Source organism: Dendropsophus ebraccatus, chromosome 1 (genome assembly GCF_027789765.1).
Source record: "Dendropsophus ebraccatus isolate aDenEbr1 chromosome 1, aDenEbr1.pat, whole genome shotgun sequence".
NCBI classification, from domain to species: Eukaryota; Metazoa; Chordata; class Amphibia; order Anura; family Hylidae; genus Dendropsophus; species Dendropsophus ebraccatus.
This window is the reverse complement of record NC_091454.1, coordinates 123,306,510-123,330,787: the sequence shown is the minus strand read 5'-3', so window position 1 is coordinate 123,330,787 and position 24,278 is coordinate 123,306,510. Positions and strand designations below refer to the sequence as shown.

Here is a 24,278-nt window from a genome sequence, read left to right as displayed (position 1 = left end):
GCACATGCCCCGTGCAGTAGGAATGTACATATACGTTCCTGCTTTGACGGGGGTTTGTGATGAGAACGGGATCGCTGTCCCTGCTCTCATCTGAGTGAGGCACCGGAGATAATGAGAATCAGCTGCGATCCCGCAGCTGACCCCCCATTAACCCCTTAGTGACCCCCGACACGGCGGTCACTAATGGGCCGGTGCCGCCGCTATATTTCATCTCCCCCCACCGTGAATCCACGGTGGGGGGAGATGAAATAGTTAAAATCAGACCCCAGACCAGCCCCCCTAGTGCCCCGGTATCTAACCCCCCCTCCCCGCGGCGGCCATCAGATCCAAGATGGCCGCCGCGATCACTGTGAACAGACTAATGTCTGTTCACAGTGATCTCTTTGTAAAAATGAATGAAAACCCCATGCTCTCTGCCACCGGAGGTAGCGGAGAGCATGGGGCAGTCATCGGGGAGCCCCCCTGTGGGGTCCTGGTATAAGCGATCAGCGGTATATACTATATACCGCTGATCGCTTGTGCCATGTGCCGCCGGAACATTTTATCCTCTGTCACCATGAATGATTGGTGACAGGGGATAAAAAGTGATGTTCCCCCCACCCCCCCAGTCGCCCCCCACCCCCCCCACCCCCCCCAGTCACCCCCGTCCCCGAGTCACCCTCCCCTACACCATATACTCACCTGATCCTGGAGCTCCTTCCTCCTCGGTGTCCTGGCTGGTTATGAAGTGCGCATGCGCTCCACAACCAGCCAGCTCTGAAAATTTAAAGTGACAGAGACCAATTTGGTCTCTGTCACTAAACTATGATTACTGTGATAGAAAATATCACAGTAATCATAGTAATACAGTGAAAAAGAATGTGAAAAGTACAAAAGTTTCTATTATAGTAATAATTGCAGTTTACTCCCAAATTACCCCCAACCCCCCCAGATTACCCGTAACTACCGCAGCTAGCCCGTAACCACCCCAGGTTGTCCGTAATCACGTCAGATTGCACGTAACCCCCCAGATTACCCGCAACCAGCGCACGTTGACCGTAACCACCGCACGTTGCCCGTAACCCCCTCCAGATTGTCCGTAATCACCCCAGATTGCCTGTAACCACCCCAAATTACATGTACCCACCCCAGATTACCTATAAGCACTTCAGTCTATCCGTAACAATTCTAGATTGCCTGTAACCCCTCCAGGTTGCCCGTAACCACCGCAGGTTGCGCATAACCACCCCAGGTTGCCTGTAATCATGCCAGATTACATGTAACCCCCCAGATTGCACGCAACCACCGCAGGTCGCGTCTGACCACCGCACGTCGCATCTGACCACCGCACCTTGCCTCTGACCACCGCACGTCGCCTCTGACCACCGCACATCGCCTCTGACCACCGCACGTCGCCTCTGACCACCGCACGTCGCCTCTGACCACCGCACGTCGCCACTGACCACCGCACATCACCACTGACCACCGCACGTCTCCACTGACCACCGCACGTCACCTCTGACCACCGCACCTTGCCTCTGACCACCGCACCTTGCCTCTGACCACCGCACCTTGCCTCTAACCACCCCAAATTGCCAGTGACCCCCTCCAGATTGCCAGCAACCACGCCAGATTACAGGTACCCACCTCAGATTACCTATTAGCACTTCAGTTTATCCGTAACCACAGCAGGTTGCCTGTAACCACCCCAGATTGTCTGTAACCACCCCAGATTGTCTGTAACCACCCCAGACTGTCTGTAACCACCCCATGTTGCCCGTAACCACAGCAGGTTGCCTGTAACCACCCTAGATTGTCTGTAACCACAGCAGGTTGTTCGTAACCACAGCAGGTTGTCCGTATTCACCCCAGGTTGCCTGTAACCACCCCAGGTTGCCGTAACCTCAGCAGGTTGCCCGTGACCTCCCCATGTTGACGGTATCCACCCCAGATTACCCGTAACCACCCCAGATTACCCGTAACCACCCCAGATTACCCTTAACCACCTCAGACTGCCCGTAACCACCCCAGACTGCCCGTAACCACCTCCAAATTACCCGGAACCACCCCACATTACCTGTATTCTAATTTTTTTTATTGTATTTTAGTAACTGCGCTATTCTAATAACTATTACTAGCTACTGTTTTGCTCCAGCAAATTGGCACTCCTTCCCTTCTGAGCCCTGCTGTGTGCCCATACAGTGGTTTATGCCCACATATGGGGTACTGTTGTACTCGAGAGAACCTGCGTTACAGATTTTGGGGTACGTTTTCTCTCATGTTCCTTGTGAAATTTAGAAATTTCAAACTAAACCAACATATTATTGGAAAAAATCAAGTTTTTCATTTTTACTGGCCAATTTTGAATACTTTCCTCTAATACCTGTGGGGCCAAAATGCTCATCCTACCCCAAGATGAATTCTTTGAGGGGTTTACTTTCCAAAATGGGGTGACTTTTGGGGGGGGTCTATTCTGTAGACATTACAGGGGCGCTGCAAATGCACCTGGCGCTCAGAAACTTCTTCAGAAAAATCTGCACGGAAAATGCTAATTGGCGCTCCTTCCCTTCTGAGCCCGGCTGTGTGCCCATACAGTGGTTTATACCCACATATGCGGTACCGTTCTACTCAGGAGAACCTGTGTTACAGATTTTGTGGTGAATTTTCTCTCCTGTTCCTTGTGAAATTGAGAAATTTCAAACTAAAGAAACAAATTATTGGAAAAATTCGAGTTTTTCATTTTTACTGTCTACTTTTGAATACTTTCCTCTTATACCGGTGGGGTCAAAATGCTCACCACACCCCAAAATGAATTCTTTGAGGGGTGCACTTTCCAAAATGGGGTGACTTATGGCGAGATTTTACTCCGCTGGCACTACAGGGGCTCTGCAAACGCACCTGGCACTCAGAAACTTCTGCAGCAACATCTGCATTGAAAAAGCTAATTGGCACTCCTTCCCTTCTGAGCCCGGCTGTGTGCCCATACAGTGGTTTATACCGACATATGAGGTACCTTTTTACTCAGGAGAACCTGTGTTACAAATTTTGGGGTACTTTTTTTCTCTTGTTCCTCGTGAAATTGAGAAATTTTAAACTAAAGGAACATATTATTGGATAAATTCGAGTTATTCATTTTTACTGTCTTCTTTTGAATACTTTCCTTTAATACCTGTGGGGTCAAAATGCTCACCACACCCCAAAATGAATTATTTGAGGGGTGTACTTTCCAAAATGGGGTGACTATGGGCGAGATTTTTCTCCGCTGGCACTACAGGGGCACTGCAAACGCACCTGGCGCTCAGAAACTTCTTCAGCAAAATCTGCATTGAAAAAGCTAATTGGCACTCCTTCCGTTCTGAGCCCTGCTGTGTGCCCATACAGTGGTTTATGCCCACATATGAGGTACCTTTTTACTCAGGAGAACCTGCGTTACAGATTTTGGGGTGAATTTTTTCTCCTGTTCCTCGTGAAATGGAGAAAATTCAAACTAAAGGAACATATTATTGGAAAAATTCGAGTTTTTCATTTTTACTGTCTAATTTTGAATACTTTCCTCTAACACCTGTGGGGTCAAAATGCTCACCGCACACCAAGATGAATTCTTTGAGGGGTGTACTTTCCAAAATGGGGTGACTTATGGGGGGTTTTCTCTCTGCTGACACTACAGGGGCACTGCAAATGCACCTGGCGCTCGGAAACTTCTTCAGCAAAATCTGCAATGGAAAAGCTAGATGGCGCTCCCTTCCTTCTGAGCCCCGCTGTGTGCCCAGAAAATGTGGTAATTTGCTGATAAATTTCTAAGCCCCGTAACACCCTAAAAAAGTCAAATATGTTTATGAAATGAAGCCAGAATAAAGAGGACATATCGGTAATGTGACTTAGTAACTAATTTATGTGATACGACTTTCTTTTTTAGAAGCAGAGAATTTCAAAGTTCATAAAATGCTAATTTTTTCAATTTTTCATGATATTTTGATGTTTTTCACAAAAAACACACAAAGTAGTGACCAAATTTTGTCACTAATATAAAGTGCCATATGTGATGAAAAAACAATCTCAGAATCGCTAGCATACGTTAAAGCATCACTGAGCTATAAGAGCATAAAGTGAGACAGGTCAGATTTTGAAAAATGAGCCTGGTCTTTTAGGTGCAAATAGGCTTGGTCTTGAAGGGGTTAAAATATGTCAGCATTATTTAGTAAAGATCCTTTTACTTTTCAGGATGTAATCAGACTTAGAAGTTTAGAAATAATATTTTCAAATTTCCTGTACAATAATACCAGTAGCAATTAGGTACAGTAACAGAGGAGACCATTAGGTGCAGTAACAGGAGTGAAGATGAGGTGCACTAACAGGGGTCATGATCAGGTAAACTAACAGGCTAACAGGGGCGATGATCAGGTACAGTGATGAGAGCTAGTGACAGGAGACAAAGGAGACTATTAGGTACAGTAACAGGGGAGATTGTTAGGTATAGCAACGGGGACAGGGGGGAGGAGTAGATACAACAACAGGGGCCAGTGTGATGATCAGGGTAGGAAGGGGTTAATTTGCTGTGTGTGCTATATATACTATGTTTAATCATTCGGGGTCCATTTGGCAGGTGATGCAGTTTTTGTCCTAAAAAACAACTTTTAAACTTGCAGCCCTGTGTCAAATCAGCATGGCTTAGAGTGGCTGTGTCCTAGGCCTGCAACACCTCTCTGTCCTTCCTCCCCACCCTCCTCATCATTAAGAACACCCCTGGGTATGGTCTGTCTTAATCATCACAAACAGTGCACATGTTAGGTCATATGTGCAATGTTCAGACAAGTGGTGATTAGAAGAGACCCTGCCCAGGGGCCAGCTTCTGGACATCCGGCTCAGTTAATCAGGACAGCAGTGGGACAGCGCACTGAACAAGCTGTAGCACGGACCGGATAATGTATGCTATGGGTGTGGGGGGTTACGGGGGCTGCCGCTTACATACTTGCAGCGGGATGACAATTCCCCTGCGAGTATGTAATCTTATTGAAACTGACAGGAGGGGAATCACAGCGGATTTTACTCACATCGTGAAATTTGCTGCGATTCCCTTACGTGTGAAGATTGTGTGTACAGAGTCGCTTTAAGAATGATTTTAATATTTTATTTTATTAAGAAATAAATTAAATAAATAAATATATGTCATACTGTATAAAGATGGAACATTCAAATTGTAATAGTAATGCTTATGGAATATAAATATTGTCATAATTACACTTCTAATTACATTCTTCATCTTGATATTGTTCTCAATTTTCTCATTTGTTTCTTCTACTTTAGATTTACTTAAAAAACAAAAATTTGTATACGGTGGAGGCCAATAATGCACGTCAACTTGTGGAAAGCGCTGCAACCAATATAGAAAAACTTCTAAGAAATCGATCCAAAGCACTTGTGGTAAGTTAGATGAAAATTTATGTTGGATGTTTAATTGAATACCCCTGAGATAGCTTTACTTTATCATATGGATGGGAAAATATCACTTTTTTTAAACAATATATACATTTTAGTTTAAAACCCTTTTTTTTGTACTTATGAAATATTTCTTTATCTAAAAAATTTTAAAAAATGTTATACTGTAACTATTTTATTGGATAAAAAAAAAAAAGCTCAGCGCGAAACATGCGTTGGAGGGGGACATGCACACTTCCATACCACAGGTAATACCAGCATTATGTTATTTCACCTCCAGTTTGGCCACTATTGAGGATTTGGGCATTATGCAATCACTGTTGTCACTTTATAGGCCTGGGGGTGTTGCAATGTGTCTCTTGGAAAATAGTCCACTGGGTATCATTTAACTTAGACCCATTGTTTAAATCTTATATCATACCGCCTTCTCATTTATACATTCATTTATCCTGTGGGTGGTTGTTTTTTGTGTGTGCAGCCATTGGCTCTTTTTAACCAGTTCATCTAGTATTTTATGAATTTCTGAATAATAAAGTTGTTAATATGAATTAATACATAGTGTTGTCCGTTTTTGTAGGATTTGCAGTATTTTATTGGATAGTATATGCTAAAACATAGTCCCCCAGTGAGAATTAAAGATTATTTCCACCATATACATTCATTATCTAACTACATGATGGCATTGTTAAGGGGTACATCTCTGCTGCTTCCCTTTATTTAATAAATTATTAAGATAATCTGAGAGATCACCTATAGATATATATGCAGATCAGCCATAATATTGAAAAACTGACAGGTAAAGTAAATAACATTTTGTCAAAAGGACACCTTTTAATGGGTAGGATTTAGATATGTATATACCTTTATTTTTCCGTGAATTTAATTATTGTTGTTTAAAACGAGGACATATTAGAAACGGGCATCACAGTATTGCAGTAATATACAATAGTGTACAAATAAATATATATATATATATATATATATATATATATATATATATATATATATAAATAAAAATAACAACTAGTGCAAACTTATTTAGGCCCCTTTTCTCACTTCTTCTCTCACTACATTTAGCATGTTAGCATTACTGCTCTGCTACCTGATTATGTAGCTCCACCATTGTAATCAGCAAAGCTTGCTTACAATGTTTTTCCTTTCCAAGACCTAGTATAACAGTCTAATTTTGGTGATTGAATTCCATGAGATAACATTACTTATCCAAGGTCACTAGAACTGTCAGATAACTATAATGTAGCATACTAAGCGTACAAGCATCATGTTGCATAAAATGTTTAATTTAACAATTTTTCCATTATTAATTTCCATTATTATTTTTATTTTTTATGATTATATATTATTTATTTATTTTTCAAATAAATCTGTCATACAGCATGGGGACTGGGTTTTATGTAAGATTTGCCTACAGGTCTTAATAAATTCCCCCCTATATCTATTTACCTAAATATATATTTATCAGTCCGACCATACTGGTGGTTGGTAACCTAGACAATGAACTGTCAACAATGGTAGAAAAAGAGCAGCATATCAGGGGGGAGATAAGTTTTTTTAAATATTTAACTTTACGAACCCTACAAGTTTAACTATGTTAGTTGAGATGGAAATAACTCTTTAACAATTTATCTACTTTATGTTAAAGGGGTACTACTTTTTAGGATTTAGTTTAGCAGCAAATTGTTATTTTTTAAATAAAAGTTTACATTTCATTTCTAAATGTGGATATAAAAGACCTGTATGCTAGAATCTACCATATATTTTCTCCATTACATAAGCCCTGCCTGTGGTTGGTCCTCACAGGTTTCCTTCTATTGCAGGCCCAGAAGCCATGACTCGGCCTTTGATTGCCATGGCAACCACCATAACCCTGCAATTACATTGCGGTGTACTGATGGGCTATTGGAGGTCAACCCTATGCCTTGCTCATGTGCTGACCTGACACCTATTAAATGGTATATCATTCAGATGAATATGGCCTTTATTTTATAGCCAGCTTGAGCCTTTTTGACTCAGTAAAAGATTAACATGGACTCCTGGTACTCTAAAGTATCAGCTCTAGTATCAAAATGGTTGGGCATGAGTGGTGCCAAAATGGTTGGGCATGAGTGTTATTTAGCTTGTTCGGTTTCCATTCAGGTACAATTCAGGCACTGTCGTTAAAATAAGTAATAAAACACAGACATTTCTCTTTCCACTATATCTTTTGTGCATTTTAGGCAATTTTTATTGTAAATGTCTTGAACAATAGTAGACTACTATTATAACAATGATTCAGACTGATTATTATAAACAAAGCACAATAAACAGATACAACAACACTTAGAACTGAAAGATAAAGAATCCATGATCCAGCTGCACTATAGGACTAGACCCACATCTGCCCTTTTTTCTGTATGGGATATTTACAGCTAGCATTGTACTTGAGCATTGCTGTATTACAATTGCCTGAGCTGCTTGTCTTGGTCAGCGGACAATAGAGAAGCCTAATGTACTATACTATGCAAGCAGGTGGTAATTCAAGAACAGCAGCTCAATGCAACTTGTGATGGATTTGCTGCATTAATGCTTCATTAGGAAAGTACATTGTGATTCTTGTAGTAAATTTAGTGCGACCAATGTACAACAGATCATGTGTAAGAGAGGAAAATTAGAATCTGGCTAAGAGCCAACCTATTTGTTTTTTACTCAAATGAGAGAATGTGACTTGTAAGCGGTAAGGGGTTGTTAAGTCATTGCTGACCTTCTTTTGCATCAGGTTTGAAGCCTGTTAGCAGTAATGTGAAATAGCACATTTTCCGGCTACTGAATTTAATAGGACCGTACAGCTCTGTATGTTAATGTTATAACCAAAAAGAGCACAGTTTATGAATGATAGCATCTTCAATGAATTCACCACATATTTTATTTCCAATGTTTGAGAATTTTCAACCATATTGGATGTTGAAGAAAATGAACATTTGTGACATATATGCTAAATAAAATTGCTGTCTATCCCGTTGGGCTTAATAAGAGTGCTGAATACTTCATCAACACTAAGCATGATTATTCCTAAAATAATTATTCCAGTGATGCAAAATGACCTTTTTTGCAAGTGAGACGGCATCAGGAAGAATTCTGTGCCCCGATGGCTGTGTTTACGACCGCTGTTTGCAGCTCTTCCCCGCAGATACTAAATAATGGGCAGAATGTGATGCACAAAACACACTTCCCAATTCTACTCTGAACTATTATGTAAATAATATATCAAATAAAATCCCTCCTTTCTGCCATATTTCCAAGGGTGACAAAGTCAAAATCTGGGCAGAGTTTTTATGCAGTTATTTTGCTACACGTCCCTGCATATATTTGCATGATCTAACACACAAATATAATTCCTTATTTTTTTCTGTACTGACAAAAATGTTAATAATCTAAATAGTTATATGAACAAATAAAAATAACTCAGATGTATAGTGCAACAGTGCTGGGCTTTAATTTGCCAGCATAGACAAGAGAATTGCCATTTACATTGCTGGTACTGGTTAGAGAGAAGCTTCAAAAGAGACCTTTCAAACAATTCTAGCTGAGTGGGCAGGGCGAAAGGAACTAAAGAATGGTTTATGAATTATTCATTGCTTCATGGAATCAGAATATATTAGCTTTATAAAGGGTCTTCATGACCGAAACATTGCTATTATAAATATGTTTATGCCAACTTGAAAGTGATAAAATTGGCTTTCCAATGTAAAGCATATCTACTAATACCAGCAGCATCATTGATCTGGAGCATATTTTCATGTAAAGTGGTACCTTGGTTTACTAGTAACTTGGATTTAGAGCTTTTTGCAAGAAGAGCTCACAGTTTTTCAAAATTGTAACTTGGTTTAAGAGCGTTACTTTGGTTTAAGAGCTCCCAGTGCTGGGTGGGAGGGGAGTGGGGGAGGGGAATGGTCTGCATAGCATGGTCTACAGCGCTGTACTCTGACCCTAGGAGTCTTTCTCACCTTCCAAATCATAGCAGATCACCTTAAGGCTGGGCTTGCATTAGAGGACAGGACTGTGGAGATAATCTCTTCATAGCTGTAACCCCTCTCTCCACAGACAGAGAGTGCTGCATTCATGTGGCCACATATGCCCTGCTCATTCCTTCATGCTCCCTGCAGTCTCTTTCAGCCCTTGTGTTTCTCACCCTCTCCATTCCTGCTATAATGTGCCTGCACTCACACTCAGCTATACACACTGCTGCTATACTGTGCCTGCACTTACTTCAGCCATTCACACTGCTGTATAGAAAAGTCTCTGTCACTGTCCTCCTGCACAGCTCTGTGATTCTCACTTCCTGATTGGTCCATGCTGAAGACACACCCCTTCTTCATTGCTGTCATGTGACCACACAGACCTCTGACAGCAGCCCTGCTTCACTATTCTAGCCTGTTGTGATACGCTACTGCATTACGGGGATCTGCAACTCCATTCTGTATCTACAAACTGCTGCTGTTTTTCCAGGTTTATGCACTTACTATACATTATACTCCACGTGCTGATTTCTATATTATACTGTAACTTATAATATCACATATTCAGCTGTTTCTAAATGTTTGTTTCATTTGTTTTACATGTTATCCAGAACAAAAAATCATTATTTCTGGGATGTGGAACCAATTTTTTGCATTTCATTGATTTCCTATGGGAAAATTTGCTTTGATTTAAGAGTGATTTGGATTTGAACGGTCTCGAAACAAAGTAATGCTCGTAATCCAAGGCACCATAGTGTGTGTATGCATGTGTATGTGTATGTATGTATATATATATATATATATATATATATATATATATATATATATATATATATGAATCAAGTATCTGGTCCCATGGTAAACCACATGACTATAGACTTCTATAGTCAGTGGTTACCTGATCTTTCATTGAGGCTAAAAATCCATCTCCTCTTTGTTGAATGCATACAGTGAACTGTTGAAAGTTAAAGGGGTTGGGGAGCAGCAGCAGTTTTTTTTTTGTTCTTCAAACAAACCCTTACCATAATTAACTATAATTTTAATAAACTGACAACTGAGAAGTTTTGATTGGTGGGGGTCTTGGTGCTAAGCTTATGAGTCTACGACATGTCAAAAATGTCTTCAAATTATTATTACCTTTTAAGAAGGTGAGATGTAAGGGGATTAAAGGGGTTGTCCGGCGATAAAAAATTATTCACAGAATAACACACATTACAAAGTTATACCGCGTCATCAGCCGCTCAGCCGCGATTGGCTGAGCACAGTTATGCTCAGCCAATCGCAGCTGAGCATCGGATGACTCTGCAGAGGGCGGCCGGCACTCGGGAAGATCCGCCAGCCGCCCGAAGAAGACGTCACTGCTGAGGATCGGAGACCGTGGTCGGCACGTGACAGGTATGTATAGCGCACCACACTTCCGGGTACACGGGTGGGGGTGGTGGGACACGGGGAAGGGGGCCATTCACAGACATAACATACATTACAAAGTTGTATAACTTTGTAATGTGTGTTATTCTGTGAATAATTTTTTTGCGCCGGACAACCCCTTTAAGTCAAAGAATCTGATAAGAGAAGCCGGAACCATTCTTCTATATAAGGTATATAACAGTTAAATTCATTCTTAGGGTATGTTCATACAATTAATGTGTTTGGAGTATCTCAACTCTCCCCTCATAGGAGAAGGATCAGGAATGTTAGATTTTTGCATGTCTAATAATTTGTTCTCATAGGAGATAGCTGTGTGCATGTGTATAGAGGGGTTGTGATAAATAACTGCCAGACTAGTGAGCATTCAGCCTACAACCACTTGTGACCACTTTTAGATTAGTGGTCCCTGAACTTAGCAGCCCCATCTCCCATTTATGTTTCTATAGAAGGCCACATTGTGGAAGGGATTTATGGATTGATTGGATACTGAGAAAGTGAAGTAAAAAAAACATTGCTTGGGGAAAGCTCTGGTTATCTTCACTCCCTATACAATTCATTGGCTATGTCATGTGTACAAAATCCAATTAGCTGCTTTGTAATATGTAAAATGTCCTTTAAAAAGGGTAATCTGCAGCATTTAGCTAATTCAGTTGTCAACTTAGAACAGCTGAAGGTCGATTTGCAAATAACACCTTTACAACTATGCAGTAAAGCCAGAACTGTTACCTTGTGAACTGACATTTTAGCTTTTTTTGAAGTTTATTACTAGAGACTTTGTTAGAATTGACATGAATCTGTTATTAGAATAAAAGTTATTTTATCTTATAATTTGAACTTTCCTACATATTTTTTTTGTTTACACTGTGTGTAATGTATTCACACAGACTATATTAATGTGCTTGTATAACTTAGTCTTTGATGTGTGATGCATAAAAAAGTGTTTGATGAATCAACCAGAAACTTGCATTTAGAAACAGTGAGCTATTAATTTTTTTGTACATGGAGTATTTTTTGTTTGTTTAAAATAATCCCCAAAAGATCCTAACCCATACATGGTGGTAGTTAATACATGTGTTTGTGCAGTTCAAAACATGTTTCTTTTTATTACACTGCACTTAAAGTGTCACTGTTGTTATAACTTTCAAAATCGAAATCATCAGTAAGGCTATGTTCACACAATGTTTGTTCAGCTCCGTTTAGAATGACGTCCGTCATTTTGAGTCTAAATTAACGGATGCCATTTAGCAGCCTGGCCTCCCCTTAGTGCAATGGTGGCTGTTGGTACATTATTCTAATTTGGGGTTACTAATTGGCCTTTGGGTGTGGCTTAATTGAAAAGTCCATTGAATTTAATAGTAAAAACAGAGAAAGAGCGGTGGAAAAAGAAAAATAGCGCGTGAACAACTAATAAAAAATAACCACTGTTTGCAAAAGATGTCCGAAAATAATGATCATGTTCATTATTTTGACATCCGCGGCAAAAACGTCCTTTATTACATACATTGTGTGCATTGGACGTCTGTCTTTTTATTTACTTCAATGTATTGTCATCGCAGTCAGCTAAATCGCGGCAAAAATGGACGTTATTTTAAATATCAAAATCGGCCGCCTTTTCTCTATTTTTGATGTTGTGTGAACATAGCCAAAGACTGAAAACAATGGCTGCTATTTTAATTTAAAATGACAGCCATTGTTGTTATTATTAATTTTCTAAACAGTGTGTGAACATGGCTTAATATTACTTTTTGCACTGAGCTCAAAGATATGCTAACCATACCTTCCGCCATTTGAACAAATTTTTTTATGCAAATATCAGAAATTGTACTGACCAATGCCTGTTCATTTGTTTTAAATTTGGCTACAAAGAAGGGCAACCCATAAAGTACAGTGATCCCTCAACCTACAACAACCTCAGGATCCAATATTTTTTTTTTTTTAACATACAGTACAGACCAGACTCAACATACAATACTTAACACTGCTAGACAGTGAGGATCTGAGACCCATGTGATTAACTAGATGGTTGATGAATGAAAGTGGCCATTTTACTGGTAAAATGCACTGGCTGGCTGTATAGTGGTGCCTCCCTACAGTACAATGTGATGCTACATGTTTTATACTGCTGTTTACCTCTGCCAGAATGAGCTGCTTCTTTGCCTTTGAGCACCTGGTGAAGATGGCTTCATTTTATTTTTCTTGGACTTTGAAAAAACTGCAGTCCTCTACATGGAAAGTATTTTACATCTCCCAGTTACCCTTTCTGACTGTTGCTTTACTGATAATAATTATCTGCATATTTCACTTTAAATCTTAATTTTTTTTTCTCATTTTGGGGGCTTTAGAACCAATTACCAGTTTACCATAGAGTTGTGGTCTCATTATTAGAGATGAGTGAACCGGGTTCGGGCTTGAGTCCATCGAACCCGATCGTTCGGCATTTGATTACCAGTGGCTGCTGAACTTGGATAAAGCTCTGAGGTTGTCTGGAAAACATGGATATAGCCAATGACTATATCCATGCTTTCCAAATAGCCTTAGGGCTTTATCCAAGTTCAGCAGCCACCGCTAATCAAATGCCAAACGTTCGGGTTCGGATGGACTCGAACCCGAACCCGGTTCGCTCATCTCTACTCATTATACAATTGTTCTAACAAACAATGGTCATCCTGGAACCAATTATTATTGTATGTTGAGGGACCACTTTATAATTAAAAGCTATGAACTTGTATTGTTTATTTTTTTGCTGAATGCAAAATTGAGCAACTTTCTAGCAATTTCTGTTTCTGTTCCTCTCTTCCCTGCTGAAAGAAGGAAGCATTTGTATAAAGCAGAGGAGTGTGGAGAGTTAGGAGAGCATACAAAGAGGATAGCTTACACAAGCTACACACACGGAGGAGGGGACACAGAAGGCTGTTTGCTGGTAATAGACAAACTTAAATGAGGCTTAAACTAACTTATCCTTTATCCACACGAAAGGGGACAAGTAAGAGATTGCAGGTTTTCCAACCTCTGTACCCCCGACGATTTCCAGATCGGACTCTGGCTCCTTTGTTTTGTATAAAGTCAAGGGTACAGCACGTGACCCATGGCTCTATTCATTCAGCCACCAGAAAGAGACAAATGCAGTACTCGGCTCTCTCCGATAGCTCTGTTCATTCTCTATGAATGGAGCCACCAAAGAGAGGGCTCCATTCACAGAGAAAAGACATTGTGTGGTTGTGGTCCTAGCTTTTAAATTTCTACATATGCAGATTTTCTAGGAAGTAGTAGAAATGTTCACAGTAATTGTGGCTTTCCTTGACGCTCACAAAATAGCATGTCTGGATATATTTATTATAAAAATATATGACATAAATTTCTATTCCATGCATGTACAGTAATTTAGCATGCTGTAATTGACTTTTTTGTTATAGGACCACAAATAAATTTAATTCTTTTGGCTATTTATTGTTAACAACTTTTTCAGGTTGCTCCTTAGCAAAAGTAAAATGCGCATATGTTTAAATACCATGGCTGGCATTATAAAGGAGCTGACATAATATCCAGCATATAAAAATGAAGCTATTCAAATTAGGCTAAATTTGTTTCTGCTGCAATGAAATCTCTGCAAGCAGTAATATAATATTTCTACTAATTAATGTTCATCATCTTTAAGCAGCTAAAGTTTCTTGGTATCAAAGTGTTGTAGAGTACACCCTGAGAAGATATTGCTCATTAGTGATAGTTCTTCATGATAATTTTGTGTTTAATGTCTTTTAAGTGCTAGATTTCTTATTAAAACTTCAATCACCTTGCACTTGATTGTAATTAAAACCACCCTTGGCAATACATTGTTTCCCCTGTAAATATGGCAAACATAATTATGAGAAACTTTATAGTTCATGTATCATTGGTTTTCATACAGTGATTAAGTTTGCTAAGGGAGGCAAACAGTGATTCACTGTACACATAATATTTATTACAATAATTCATGCGTACAATATTTTTTTTATTATTTCTTTAGTGCTTTTTCATCCTAAAAAAGTTCTTGGAGAGTAACTTTAAGTGATCGATAGCAGGAGATTAAGGAGACAAGACAAGACATCTATACTTCATAGCTATTCGGCTTAAATTATCCTCATCTATTGAATTGGCATTAAGACTTTATGTAATTTGTGATTCATCTTTGTTCTTAAAGAAAATATTAATTCCTTTTAAAACCTAAGATGTAAGTTATATGGAAATAAGGACATGTTAGAGATGTACATTTTATTTCTGAACAATACTGCAGACTATTTTAGTATTACATTTTCTGGATGACATAAGATTAGGACTGCTGCAATGAGCTTACCCTGCGCTTCATCTAGACTTTGTACTTGCAGGGAATACTTGGAAATTCAGTGTAAAACAGAAAACTGCAGTGAACAATTTTAATATGAATTACCAAAGGCTCAGCAAGTAAAGATAAAGTACAAACAAAACACAGTATGTACCACATGTACCACAATATGTACAAGCACTCTGCAAGCAGTAGCAATAAATTAGAAATTCAAGATGAGTGAGGACTCTCTGTTGTAAAACTAGTACTGTAGGCCAATAGGGAAAGGGAAGCAGTCTTAATGATAAGATATCATTTCTGTGACAAGGCAATATGTAATCTACTATATATATTTCATATTATTATTTTTTGTTTTTGTTTTTGTCCATATCAGTTATCATCCAGTTTTCAAATTATTGGTCAAATAGTTTTTTATAGATAACTCATGTACAATTTTAAGTTACTTGGCCTAATACTGTGCTAAGAGGCATTTCTGTAAAAATGGAATAAGTACAGTGTCTATGACCATTAAAGTTGGGTACATTTAGACAGGTTAAGGATATAATAGCAGCAAGGGCCCGAGGCTTCTATTAATACCACTAACTGATATTTACGTTGTAAAGGTGTTCCCTGGCAATATTGCTCTTTTGTACCATTACCAACCGCACAGTTTTCCATATTTTTGCCATTCTATATATTTGAACAGTGAATTAGTAGGCTTAAAAGCTATGTATTCTTTCAGCAACAAAATAATCATGTTTTACTTTGGTTCCCTCAAATGAAAAAAGATTATATTCATGCATACATTTTTCAGGACCCTGATTAGCAGTTTGCTACCACTTTTAATTTTAGTCATACAGTATGTCCCAACCAGTAATACATAATAATTGTTAGTTCTACCTCACTAGCATACAGAGCTTTATTCCTGTATTGCTTTGCACTTCTAAGATTGGGATTATCTCCATTTTTCTCCAAAACATACTAAAGGTAGAATTTATTTCAGATGCCAGTGTTAAAATGTTACAGTCATTTTTTTTTACATGCTATACACTTCCCTGAGTGACCTGATGCTGTATCTGACTCATTGCAGGAGATGGGCTCCACAGATTTATAATGGAGAATGTCTCCATCAATGAGCCAGATAGACCATCTAGTGAGGGAGCGAAGCACACAGCTGCACACTTCTCCTGGCTCTATCTAAAGATCAGTAGGAGTCTGAACATCCAGACCTCAATTAATCAAAACGTTTGACATGTCTGTATGACTTTTTTTTAAGTGACAATAACACTTTAAAGGATACCTGTCAGCACAGACGCTAGCGCACTAGCAGCAGCATTGACTCGTAATCCAGAAATTCTGATAGACTTGGTAAAGCACCACGCGTCCTGGAAATGCGTGCATTTCTGTCACACGTGGCGTTTCACCAAGAATACTCGAACTTCTGTTTTCTTGCACAACAGGGGTCTATTCCTGAGCATCGGCCTGTCCTGAAATGATTGTAATGGAGCTGTGTCACAGAGGGGAGGGGGTTTTGTCACACTGCTGCCCCTGCCCGGAGGGGAGCCGCGCTCCCCCCCCCGGGCAGTTCACCCCATGGGTGTCGCGGTCTGTGGGACCTCAGTGTCTATCGGGCACCTGGAGGGAGATCCGCTACCTCCGATCCCCCCTTCATTCCCCTGGAGGCGCACAAGCGTAACTATGGTAACCCAGTGCCTCTGGGCTGCTATGGTTAGAGAATTTTGAATGTAAAGACGTGTACATTTTTGCGTTGTTGTTTTTGTTGTGTTGTTGTTTTTTTACAAAAAACTACTGAGTGTATCAACCAAAGTATACCACAAACATAAAGAGGAATATGTCTCAAAAAAGCAATGTCAGAATAACCGCGATAGTTAAAAGCACCGCAGAGTTGTAACTACATAAAGAGAGACAGGTCAGATTTGAAAAATAGGCCCCGGGCATTAAGGCCAAAACAGGCTTCAAAGGCAAGGGGTTAATTAGAAAAATTAGCTGTATTCCCTTAGTACTTACCTTATTTTAAACTGTTCCTTCTATTCTGCTTAAGGGTAGCTTCACACGTACCAGATCCGCAGCGGATTTCACATGGGTTTGCAGCGGATCCTGTAACGCTCCCGGCTCCCCGTTCTCCTCATCAGCCAATCAGTGCTGCCGTGCACTGATTGACTGATGTGGAGCGAGGGGAGCCTGGAGCCTCACACACAGCTGCAGCGCCGAGCAGGTAATGTATGCTCGGGGCCGAGGCTGCAGGCTGCTGGCGGCAGGGGGAATAAAGGGGTCGGGTCCCATACAGGCAGCGGATCCGCTGCGTGTATGGGGCCCATTCAGCTTCACACTTAAGGATCCACAGCGGATTTCGCTGCAAATCCACTGCGGATACGGTACGTGTGAAGCTACCCTAAATGAGCTGTACGTCTTTATGAGTGGTTATTACAAAAATAAAGTAATGTTTCATACAGCACAAGAAAAAACTTGTTCCAAGATCAGAAAACAATTAAAAGCCAATTTTCAATATTTCTAAGAGGTAAGTGCTGTCTATTTCAGAATCTAGAAAATATAACTCTTGTTATTTTCTGGTGTCATATTCACTTTAGCATAGACTTGACAGACAGATTCTTTTCGATGACTGTGAAAATAATTGGAAAAACTATGCATGCTGTGTGTACAATTGAGTGTTGAAAGCAACAGTTTCCCAAGGTCATTGATGGACTTCTCGTGTACACGTGTAGCACTTTGCTTGACTGTAATGTGTTTTCTTTGTTTCAATCATTTATAGTGGGGTCATTCAAGTTACTGAACTCGGCTACGGAACAGCTTTATTTTTTTAGATCACATTTTAGTGTGTGAGCAGTATAAAGATGTGAATGCAGGGTACAGTGACAGAAATTCACAAGTTTAGGCATAACTTTTTCTCTTTAACATCCTAAAATATTAAAATATCACTAGCTGTACTTACAGAGGGTGCGTCACCTCTCTGGACATGTCTAAGTAAATATTCCCAATAATATTCCCATTGAAATAACAATTCTGGGGCATCTCCCCCGCCCCCCCATTTGTAACCAATATCAATATTAACATGACAACATAACAAGAAGGCTTTGCAAATCCCTTTATGAACGGACTTGAAAAAAGGGTGTTGCGTCGGGAAATGGGAATGGGGGATTGTAAGTGGGGAAAAGGGGGTAACAAGAGAGGGGGCAAGCGCCCTGACTTAATAATGGGTGTCTGAACATATGCATGACCAATAGCATAGAGAAGGCTGTCGTAGGGAAGGCTTGAGTTTGCAAAGGGGGAACAAGTAAGGCATGGGTTCTAATAGTACAGTAGATATTTTAACACTGAAACTCCTCCCATACTGTATGTCCCATGCGGTGTGGCATTTAACTTGGGAATTAACTGTGGAAGTAATTAAATATTTTATTCTATTAAAAAAAAATGTCATCTCCGCAAACTAATCTTCAGTTTTCTTGGGCTTCATTAGCAATCAGAGAATAAGTAAAGCCCAATAAGTAAAGCCAACCATGAATGAGTTAGGAACTGTTCAGCATGGACAGCAGCTGGAAAGGCTCACAGTAACTCAGTAAGGTCCTGGTAGGTTGTCACAGATATCTGGGACCATGCTGAATACAGTGCACCTTTAGCTATTGAGGTGTGTGTAGGGGAGGATCCATAGCGCAAACATGAGTATTGAGATGGTCCCTTGGATGCTCTGCTAGATTAAAGGGGTTATCCAGTGCTACATAAACATGGCCACTTTCTTTCAGAGACAACACGACTCTTGTCTCCAGTTCAGGTACAGTTTGTAATTAAGCTCCATTCACTTCAATGGAGCTGAGCAGCAAAACCCCGCCCAAGCTGGAGACAAGAGTGGGGCTGTCTCTGGAAGAAAGTAGCCATGTTTTTGTAGCACCAGATAACCCCTTTAAAGTCTAGGGAATTAGAAGGCTAGGTTAGTACTTGTAAGTCTTAAAATCTAATTCAGTGAATGGGTTATGGAGAATGTCTGTTGGAATGATGAGGGGTATATAGTGAGGAGGGTAAAAGTTGGATTTTTGTACAGGCCTACCAAATGTGTCAGTATAAGGCTGGGTTCACACACAGTATTTTTCAGGCAGTATTTGGTCCTCATGTCATGTCCTAATAGAAACCAAAACCAGGAGTGGATTAAAAACGCAGAAAGGTTATGTTCACACAATGTTGAAATTGAGTGGATGGCCGCCATATAACGGTAAATAACTGCAATTATTTCAATACAACGGCCGTTGTTTTAAGATAACAGCAAATATTTGCCATTAAATGATGCCCATCCACTCAATTACAACATTATGTGAACAGAGCCTTTCTGTGCTTTCAATCCACTCCTGGTTTTGGTTGCTATGAGGACCTGACATGAGGACCAAATACTGCCTGAAATATACTGTGTGTGAACCCAGCCTAAGCCCTTATTTAGTCAGTCAACTAATTACCGATAATGTATGCCACCTGGATATGATTTCAAATGAGTTTTCCCCCTATCCTGGAGCATCTTTTGTTAGAGCATTCCTTCCTAAAAGACTAGTAGACAGTTTTTAGTGTACTCATATATTTTCCAGGAGACGTAACAGAATAATGGTGCCATTCAGAAGAAGCAATGAGCAATGAAGTTGTAATTGTAATAGGTAGGATGGAAAAATATTTACCATAGTTAGAATAAATAAAGTCACTTTAACACTGGGTTCACACACAGTATTTTTGCTTCAATCCAGAAGTGGATTGAAAAAAACAGAAAGGCTATGCTCACACACTGTTGGCCATCATTTTATGACAAATAATAGCCGTTATTTCTTAACAACAGTCGATGTTTTACAATAACGCCAATTATTTGCCATTGAATGACGGCCATCCACTAAATTTCAACAGTGTGTTAACATAGCCTATCTGTGTTTTCAATTCACTCCTGGTTTTGGTTGCAATATGAGGACCAAAATACTGAGCAAAATTACTGTGTGTGAACCCAGCCTAAGGGTGGGTTCACGAATAACAAATCCACAGTGGATTTCATGCTGCGAGTTCACAGCTAAATCTGCTGCAGATCCCTTTACTGTCAATTTCAATACAATTACATACTTGCAGCGGAATTGTTATCCCGTTGCGAGTATGTAAAGGGCAGCCCCCTTAATCACCAAAGCTCGGTACATACATTACCGGTCCACACTCCAGCTAGCGGATTGGCTGAGGCCAAGCTGGAGCAAGGACCGCTGCGAGTATGTAATCTCATTGAACAGTGTGAAAGTGACAGTGACAGTGAAGGGATCTGCAGCGGGTTTTGCTGTGAACACGCAGCGTGAAATCTGCTGCGGATACGTTATGTGTGAACCCACCCTAAAACTATATCTGTGTAATGTTTAGCTGCTTGCAGACTTGCACTCAGTGAATACTTCTATCAGTATGTAACGGTACAATCGAAAGCGGTAAAGAAATAAAGAAAAATATAATATATGTTGGGAGTTGTGTAAAAACAGAGCTTTGAAATGTGCTGGAATAGTAATATTGGATATAATAGGTTGTATAACTGTCTAAAGTCAGGTGGTCAGGGAGCCAAAAACAGCAGAGCTGGCTGCTTTATGACTGTATTGAGCTGTTTTGATCTGATGGGTCATTAATTTTGGGATCGGTGTGGTCCTATACATGAGATGCACATCTAGCAAACATTTATGGCAAAGCCTGTGAATATGACATATATGTCAAGATGTGAATACTTTTATAAAGACTTTGGGGGAGATTTATCAAGCTGTTGTAAAGTAGAATTGACTTAGTTGCCCCTAGCAACCAATCAGATTCCACCTTTCATTTTTCAAAAAATCTGAGAGGAATGAAAGGTGGAATCTGATTGGTTGCTAGGGGCAACTAACACAATTCTACTGTACTTTTGATAAATCTCCTCCTTAGTTTTTATGTACAATTTTTCTGGTTCTTATGGAACTATCTACTAGATAAATTGTAGATAGTTCCATAAGAACGGTTCATAGATAGATACAGTATATTATGGGTATATGTTGTACTTCTCAGTGGAAAATGTGGCAGTGGGATTTTCAGATTTGACGGGAAAGCATAAAGATAGAGAGTTGCACTGTGGCTTAAAATGGCACCTTTCAGAATGATTTATTGTCGGAATCAATATTCCTATAATTTCTGCTCTGAGTCACTGCCAGACTCGGAAACACCATACAACAGTAGAGGTAATTCCTTCCTAGTGTGACATGAATATATAAATTTCAATGGAAATTCAGGCTCCTTGTAGCTCTCGCTTATATTTCCTCAGTAACTAACCATCAAGTCTTCAAAAAGGAATGCATTTGTAGAATTAACCGTACAAGCCATATAAACTGTAATGAAATAAAAGCAACAATCTGACTTTTTTATTTTCTGATCTATAGAGCTATAATATTCTTGGTTGTTCTGTAATGAAACTGATGAAAGACCCTGGAAAACATCAATGATCTCAAATATTCCATGTTGTTTGATAGTACAGACTGTCACTGATCTTCAGACAAGTATATAATCTTCCCTAACCTTCACTTGAATACAACACCAATACATTGTATAGATTGTATAATCCTTACCTCCTGTCTCTAGTCCTAATCAATTTAGTTAATGTATTCAGGCACTGCTTTCCTGCTATATCTAATGTAGTTATGTAGCATTTTATATAGAGGTGTCTTTTTATACAAGCAAATACAGTAGAAGAGTTTACTGAGTGACACAGTTAATTACACTTTCTTGTAAGGTTAGATTGAAATATGGTATTTCAGGCCAGCATCAAGTACCAAAATGAGCACTGACAAATTGTTTTCAATTGCAATACATAATTTTTGAGCTTTCATTTTAAGTATACCACTTATTCAGAGCATATTTATCGATGATTTACCCGTGATGTGATATCCCAATTAACCTCACATTTTTAAAGAACTTTATGTGGGTATTCTGGGTTGAGATGTCCAATTGGTGGTACTAGTTAGTGACTGACGGTTGTCCCTGTGTGTAAACAGAGATTTGTCCCAATGTATTATAAGTTATACTGTATTAACCCCTTTATGACCAAGGCCATTGGTGCCAGGTCAAATTAATGCAATGTTCCTCCTCGCCATCTAAGAGCCATAGCGCTTTTATTTTTCCACCTACAGGGCTGGTTGTGTTGTCATTTTTTGTGTCATTATCTCTAGTTTTTATTAATATCATATTGGTGTAAAAGAAAAAATTTGATCGCTTCACGCCATTCACGGTGCAGGATCTATATTGTCTATCTATATTATCTATATAGATCGGACAATTCAGCACACTACGATATGGAATATGTTTATTTTTATGTTTATTTTTACATATTTTTATAATTAGCAAGGAGGTAATTTAAACTTTAATTGGGGGGTTATAAGGTTTTTTTTTAATACTTTTAAAAAACCTTTTTTAATTTTTTTTTATTTCAGTTTATGTGTGTGGGACCGCTCACACTGCAGCAGTCCCACACACATCTAAAGCCCCTGAAGTCAGAAACATTTATATACGTTCCTGCTGCATGGGGCATTGGCAGCAGGAACGTATATAAGAGTATTGTGGACGTGAAGGGGTTACAGGAGTTATCCAGTGCTACAAAAACAAGGCCACTTTCTTCCAGAGATAGCACAACTCCTTTCTCCAGATCAGGTGTGGTTTACAGTTAAGCTCCATTCACTTCAATAGAACCAAGTTACAAAATCATCACCCGAACTTGAGACAAGAGTGCTGCTGTGTCTGGAAGAAAGTGGCCATGTTTTTCTAATGCTGGATAACCCCTTTAATTCGCTCTTCTTCTCCTGATCTATAAAATGATGCTGCAGAAAGGACTATATTTTCAATGTGACAGGTTTCTTTTTAACAAAATGACAGTATATTCACAGATAACAGACATACTAATGGTATCACCATCTGTCACTACTTCATGCTTCTCTCTGATAGGATAACGTAAATGTGACAAACTTCCTATAAGAATACAGCTTTACTTCAGTACATTCTGGGATTAAGGGGATTGTCAATCATAAAAGATCCTCTTCCCTTGCAAGTGATCACATGTACACACCTGGGGCGCTCACATGATCACAGCACAGTATGTGGACTGCTGTATGCATTAAAACTCATAAGGCTCATAAAGATGTATACTCAAAGCTTTTTTTTAACCAGATGGAAGTCCATTAATGGAAGTACTGCTTAACAGCCGATGATATTGCAAAGCATTGCTTCTTTTTTCACATATACTTCTTACAAAGACTTGTAATGGTAATTTCCTAATAATGTGTGAGGAGTAGTAGATTGAACATATACGTAAAATGAACTCTCTTGCACACTAGTGCTGGTAGGAATCTGGGACAGATAAAATATGTCAACATCTCTCCGTGTGACTTGTCATTCTTGCCATCCGCTGAATGTGTTGTCTAATACGTTAAACATGCTAAAGTGTTGCTTCTGGTAAGTAATTATAGGTTCTCAATGAAAATAACACAGTCTTGCCTGCTGGATGGTGCTTGTCACACTGGTGAGAGCACAAAGGCATCCATAGAGCAACGGTTTACATGAGAAAGGCCCCTCCCTGGGATAATGATAGAGCTGATTGTTGGACTGATGGGATCAGACATAACCTGATGGGAGGGGTGTTCAGCAATCACCTTCTATGAACAGTAGTGCCAGTCAACAAAGGAGAAGGAACAGATAAACGGTTTAATAATACAACAAACAAACAAACACAGCCTGTTTATCGCTGGTTTCCAGAAACATTCATGTTACAGAGTAAAGAATTCCACTTTATAATTAGAGATAGTTCATATATGGAATTTCTGTGACTATTTGTTAACACGTTATCATAAACCTAGATACTGAAAAGTTGTCAGTACTTTCTATAGAATAAAATGGATAAGATATAATCCTCCGACAATGGATCACACAGTGTGAGCCTTTCCTGTCGATAATGTATAAACAATGGGAAGATGTCTCTATGACAACATGTAAAGGATATTATGAATTATCCTAAATCCCCTTACAATAATCTCAGACCATTAGTACCGGTCAATAATTATAGACGGTATATATTCAGACTGTGTATT

The 24,278-nt window shown here is 39.4% G+C and overlaps 1 protein-coding gene and 1 long non-coding RNA gene across 5 annotated transcripts in view; one reads left to right on the top strand and one right to left on the bottom strand.

Moving 5' to 3' along the window:
* The window catches only part of LOC138797750 (uncharacterized), a 30,629-nt gene extending 23,362 nt beyond the window's left edge, over positions 1-7,267 (bottom strand). Inside the window, exon 1 of the long non-coding RNA XR_011363986.1 lies at positions 7,185-7,267. This is a non-coding gene — a long non-coding RNA (uncharacterized lncRNA). The remainder of the gene's footprint in view (positions 1-7,184) is intronic.
* CACNA2D1 (calcium voltage-gated channel auxiliary subunit alpha2delta 1) overlaps positions 1-24,278 on the top strand; it is a 506,289-nt gene that overhangs the window by 105,244 nt on the left and 376,767 nt on the right. For all 4 annotated transcript variants that reach the window (XM_069978323.1, XM_069978313.1, XM_069978341.1 and 1 more), the window contains exon 3: positions 5,284-5,400. In XM_069978323.1, the coding sequence (XP_069834424.1) occupies positions 5,284-5,400 (117 nt within the window). The remainder of the gene's footprint in view (positions 1-5,283; positions 5,401-24,278) is intronic.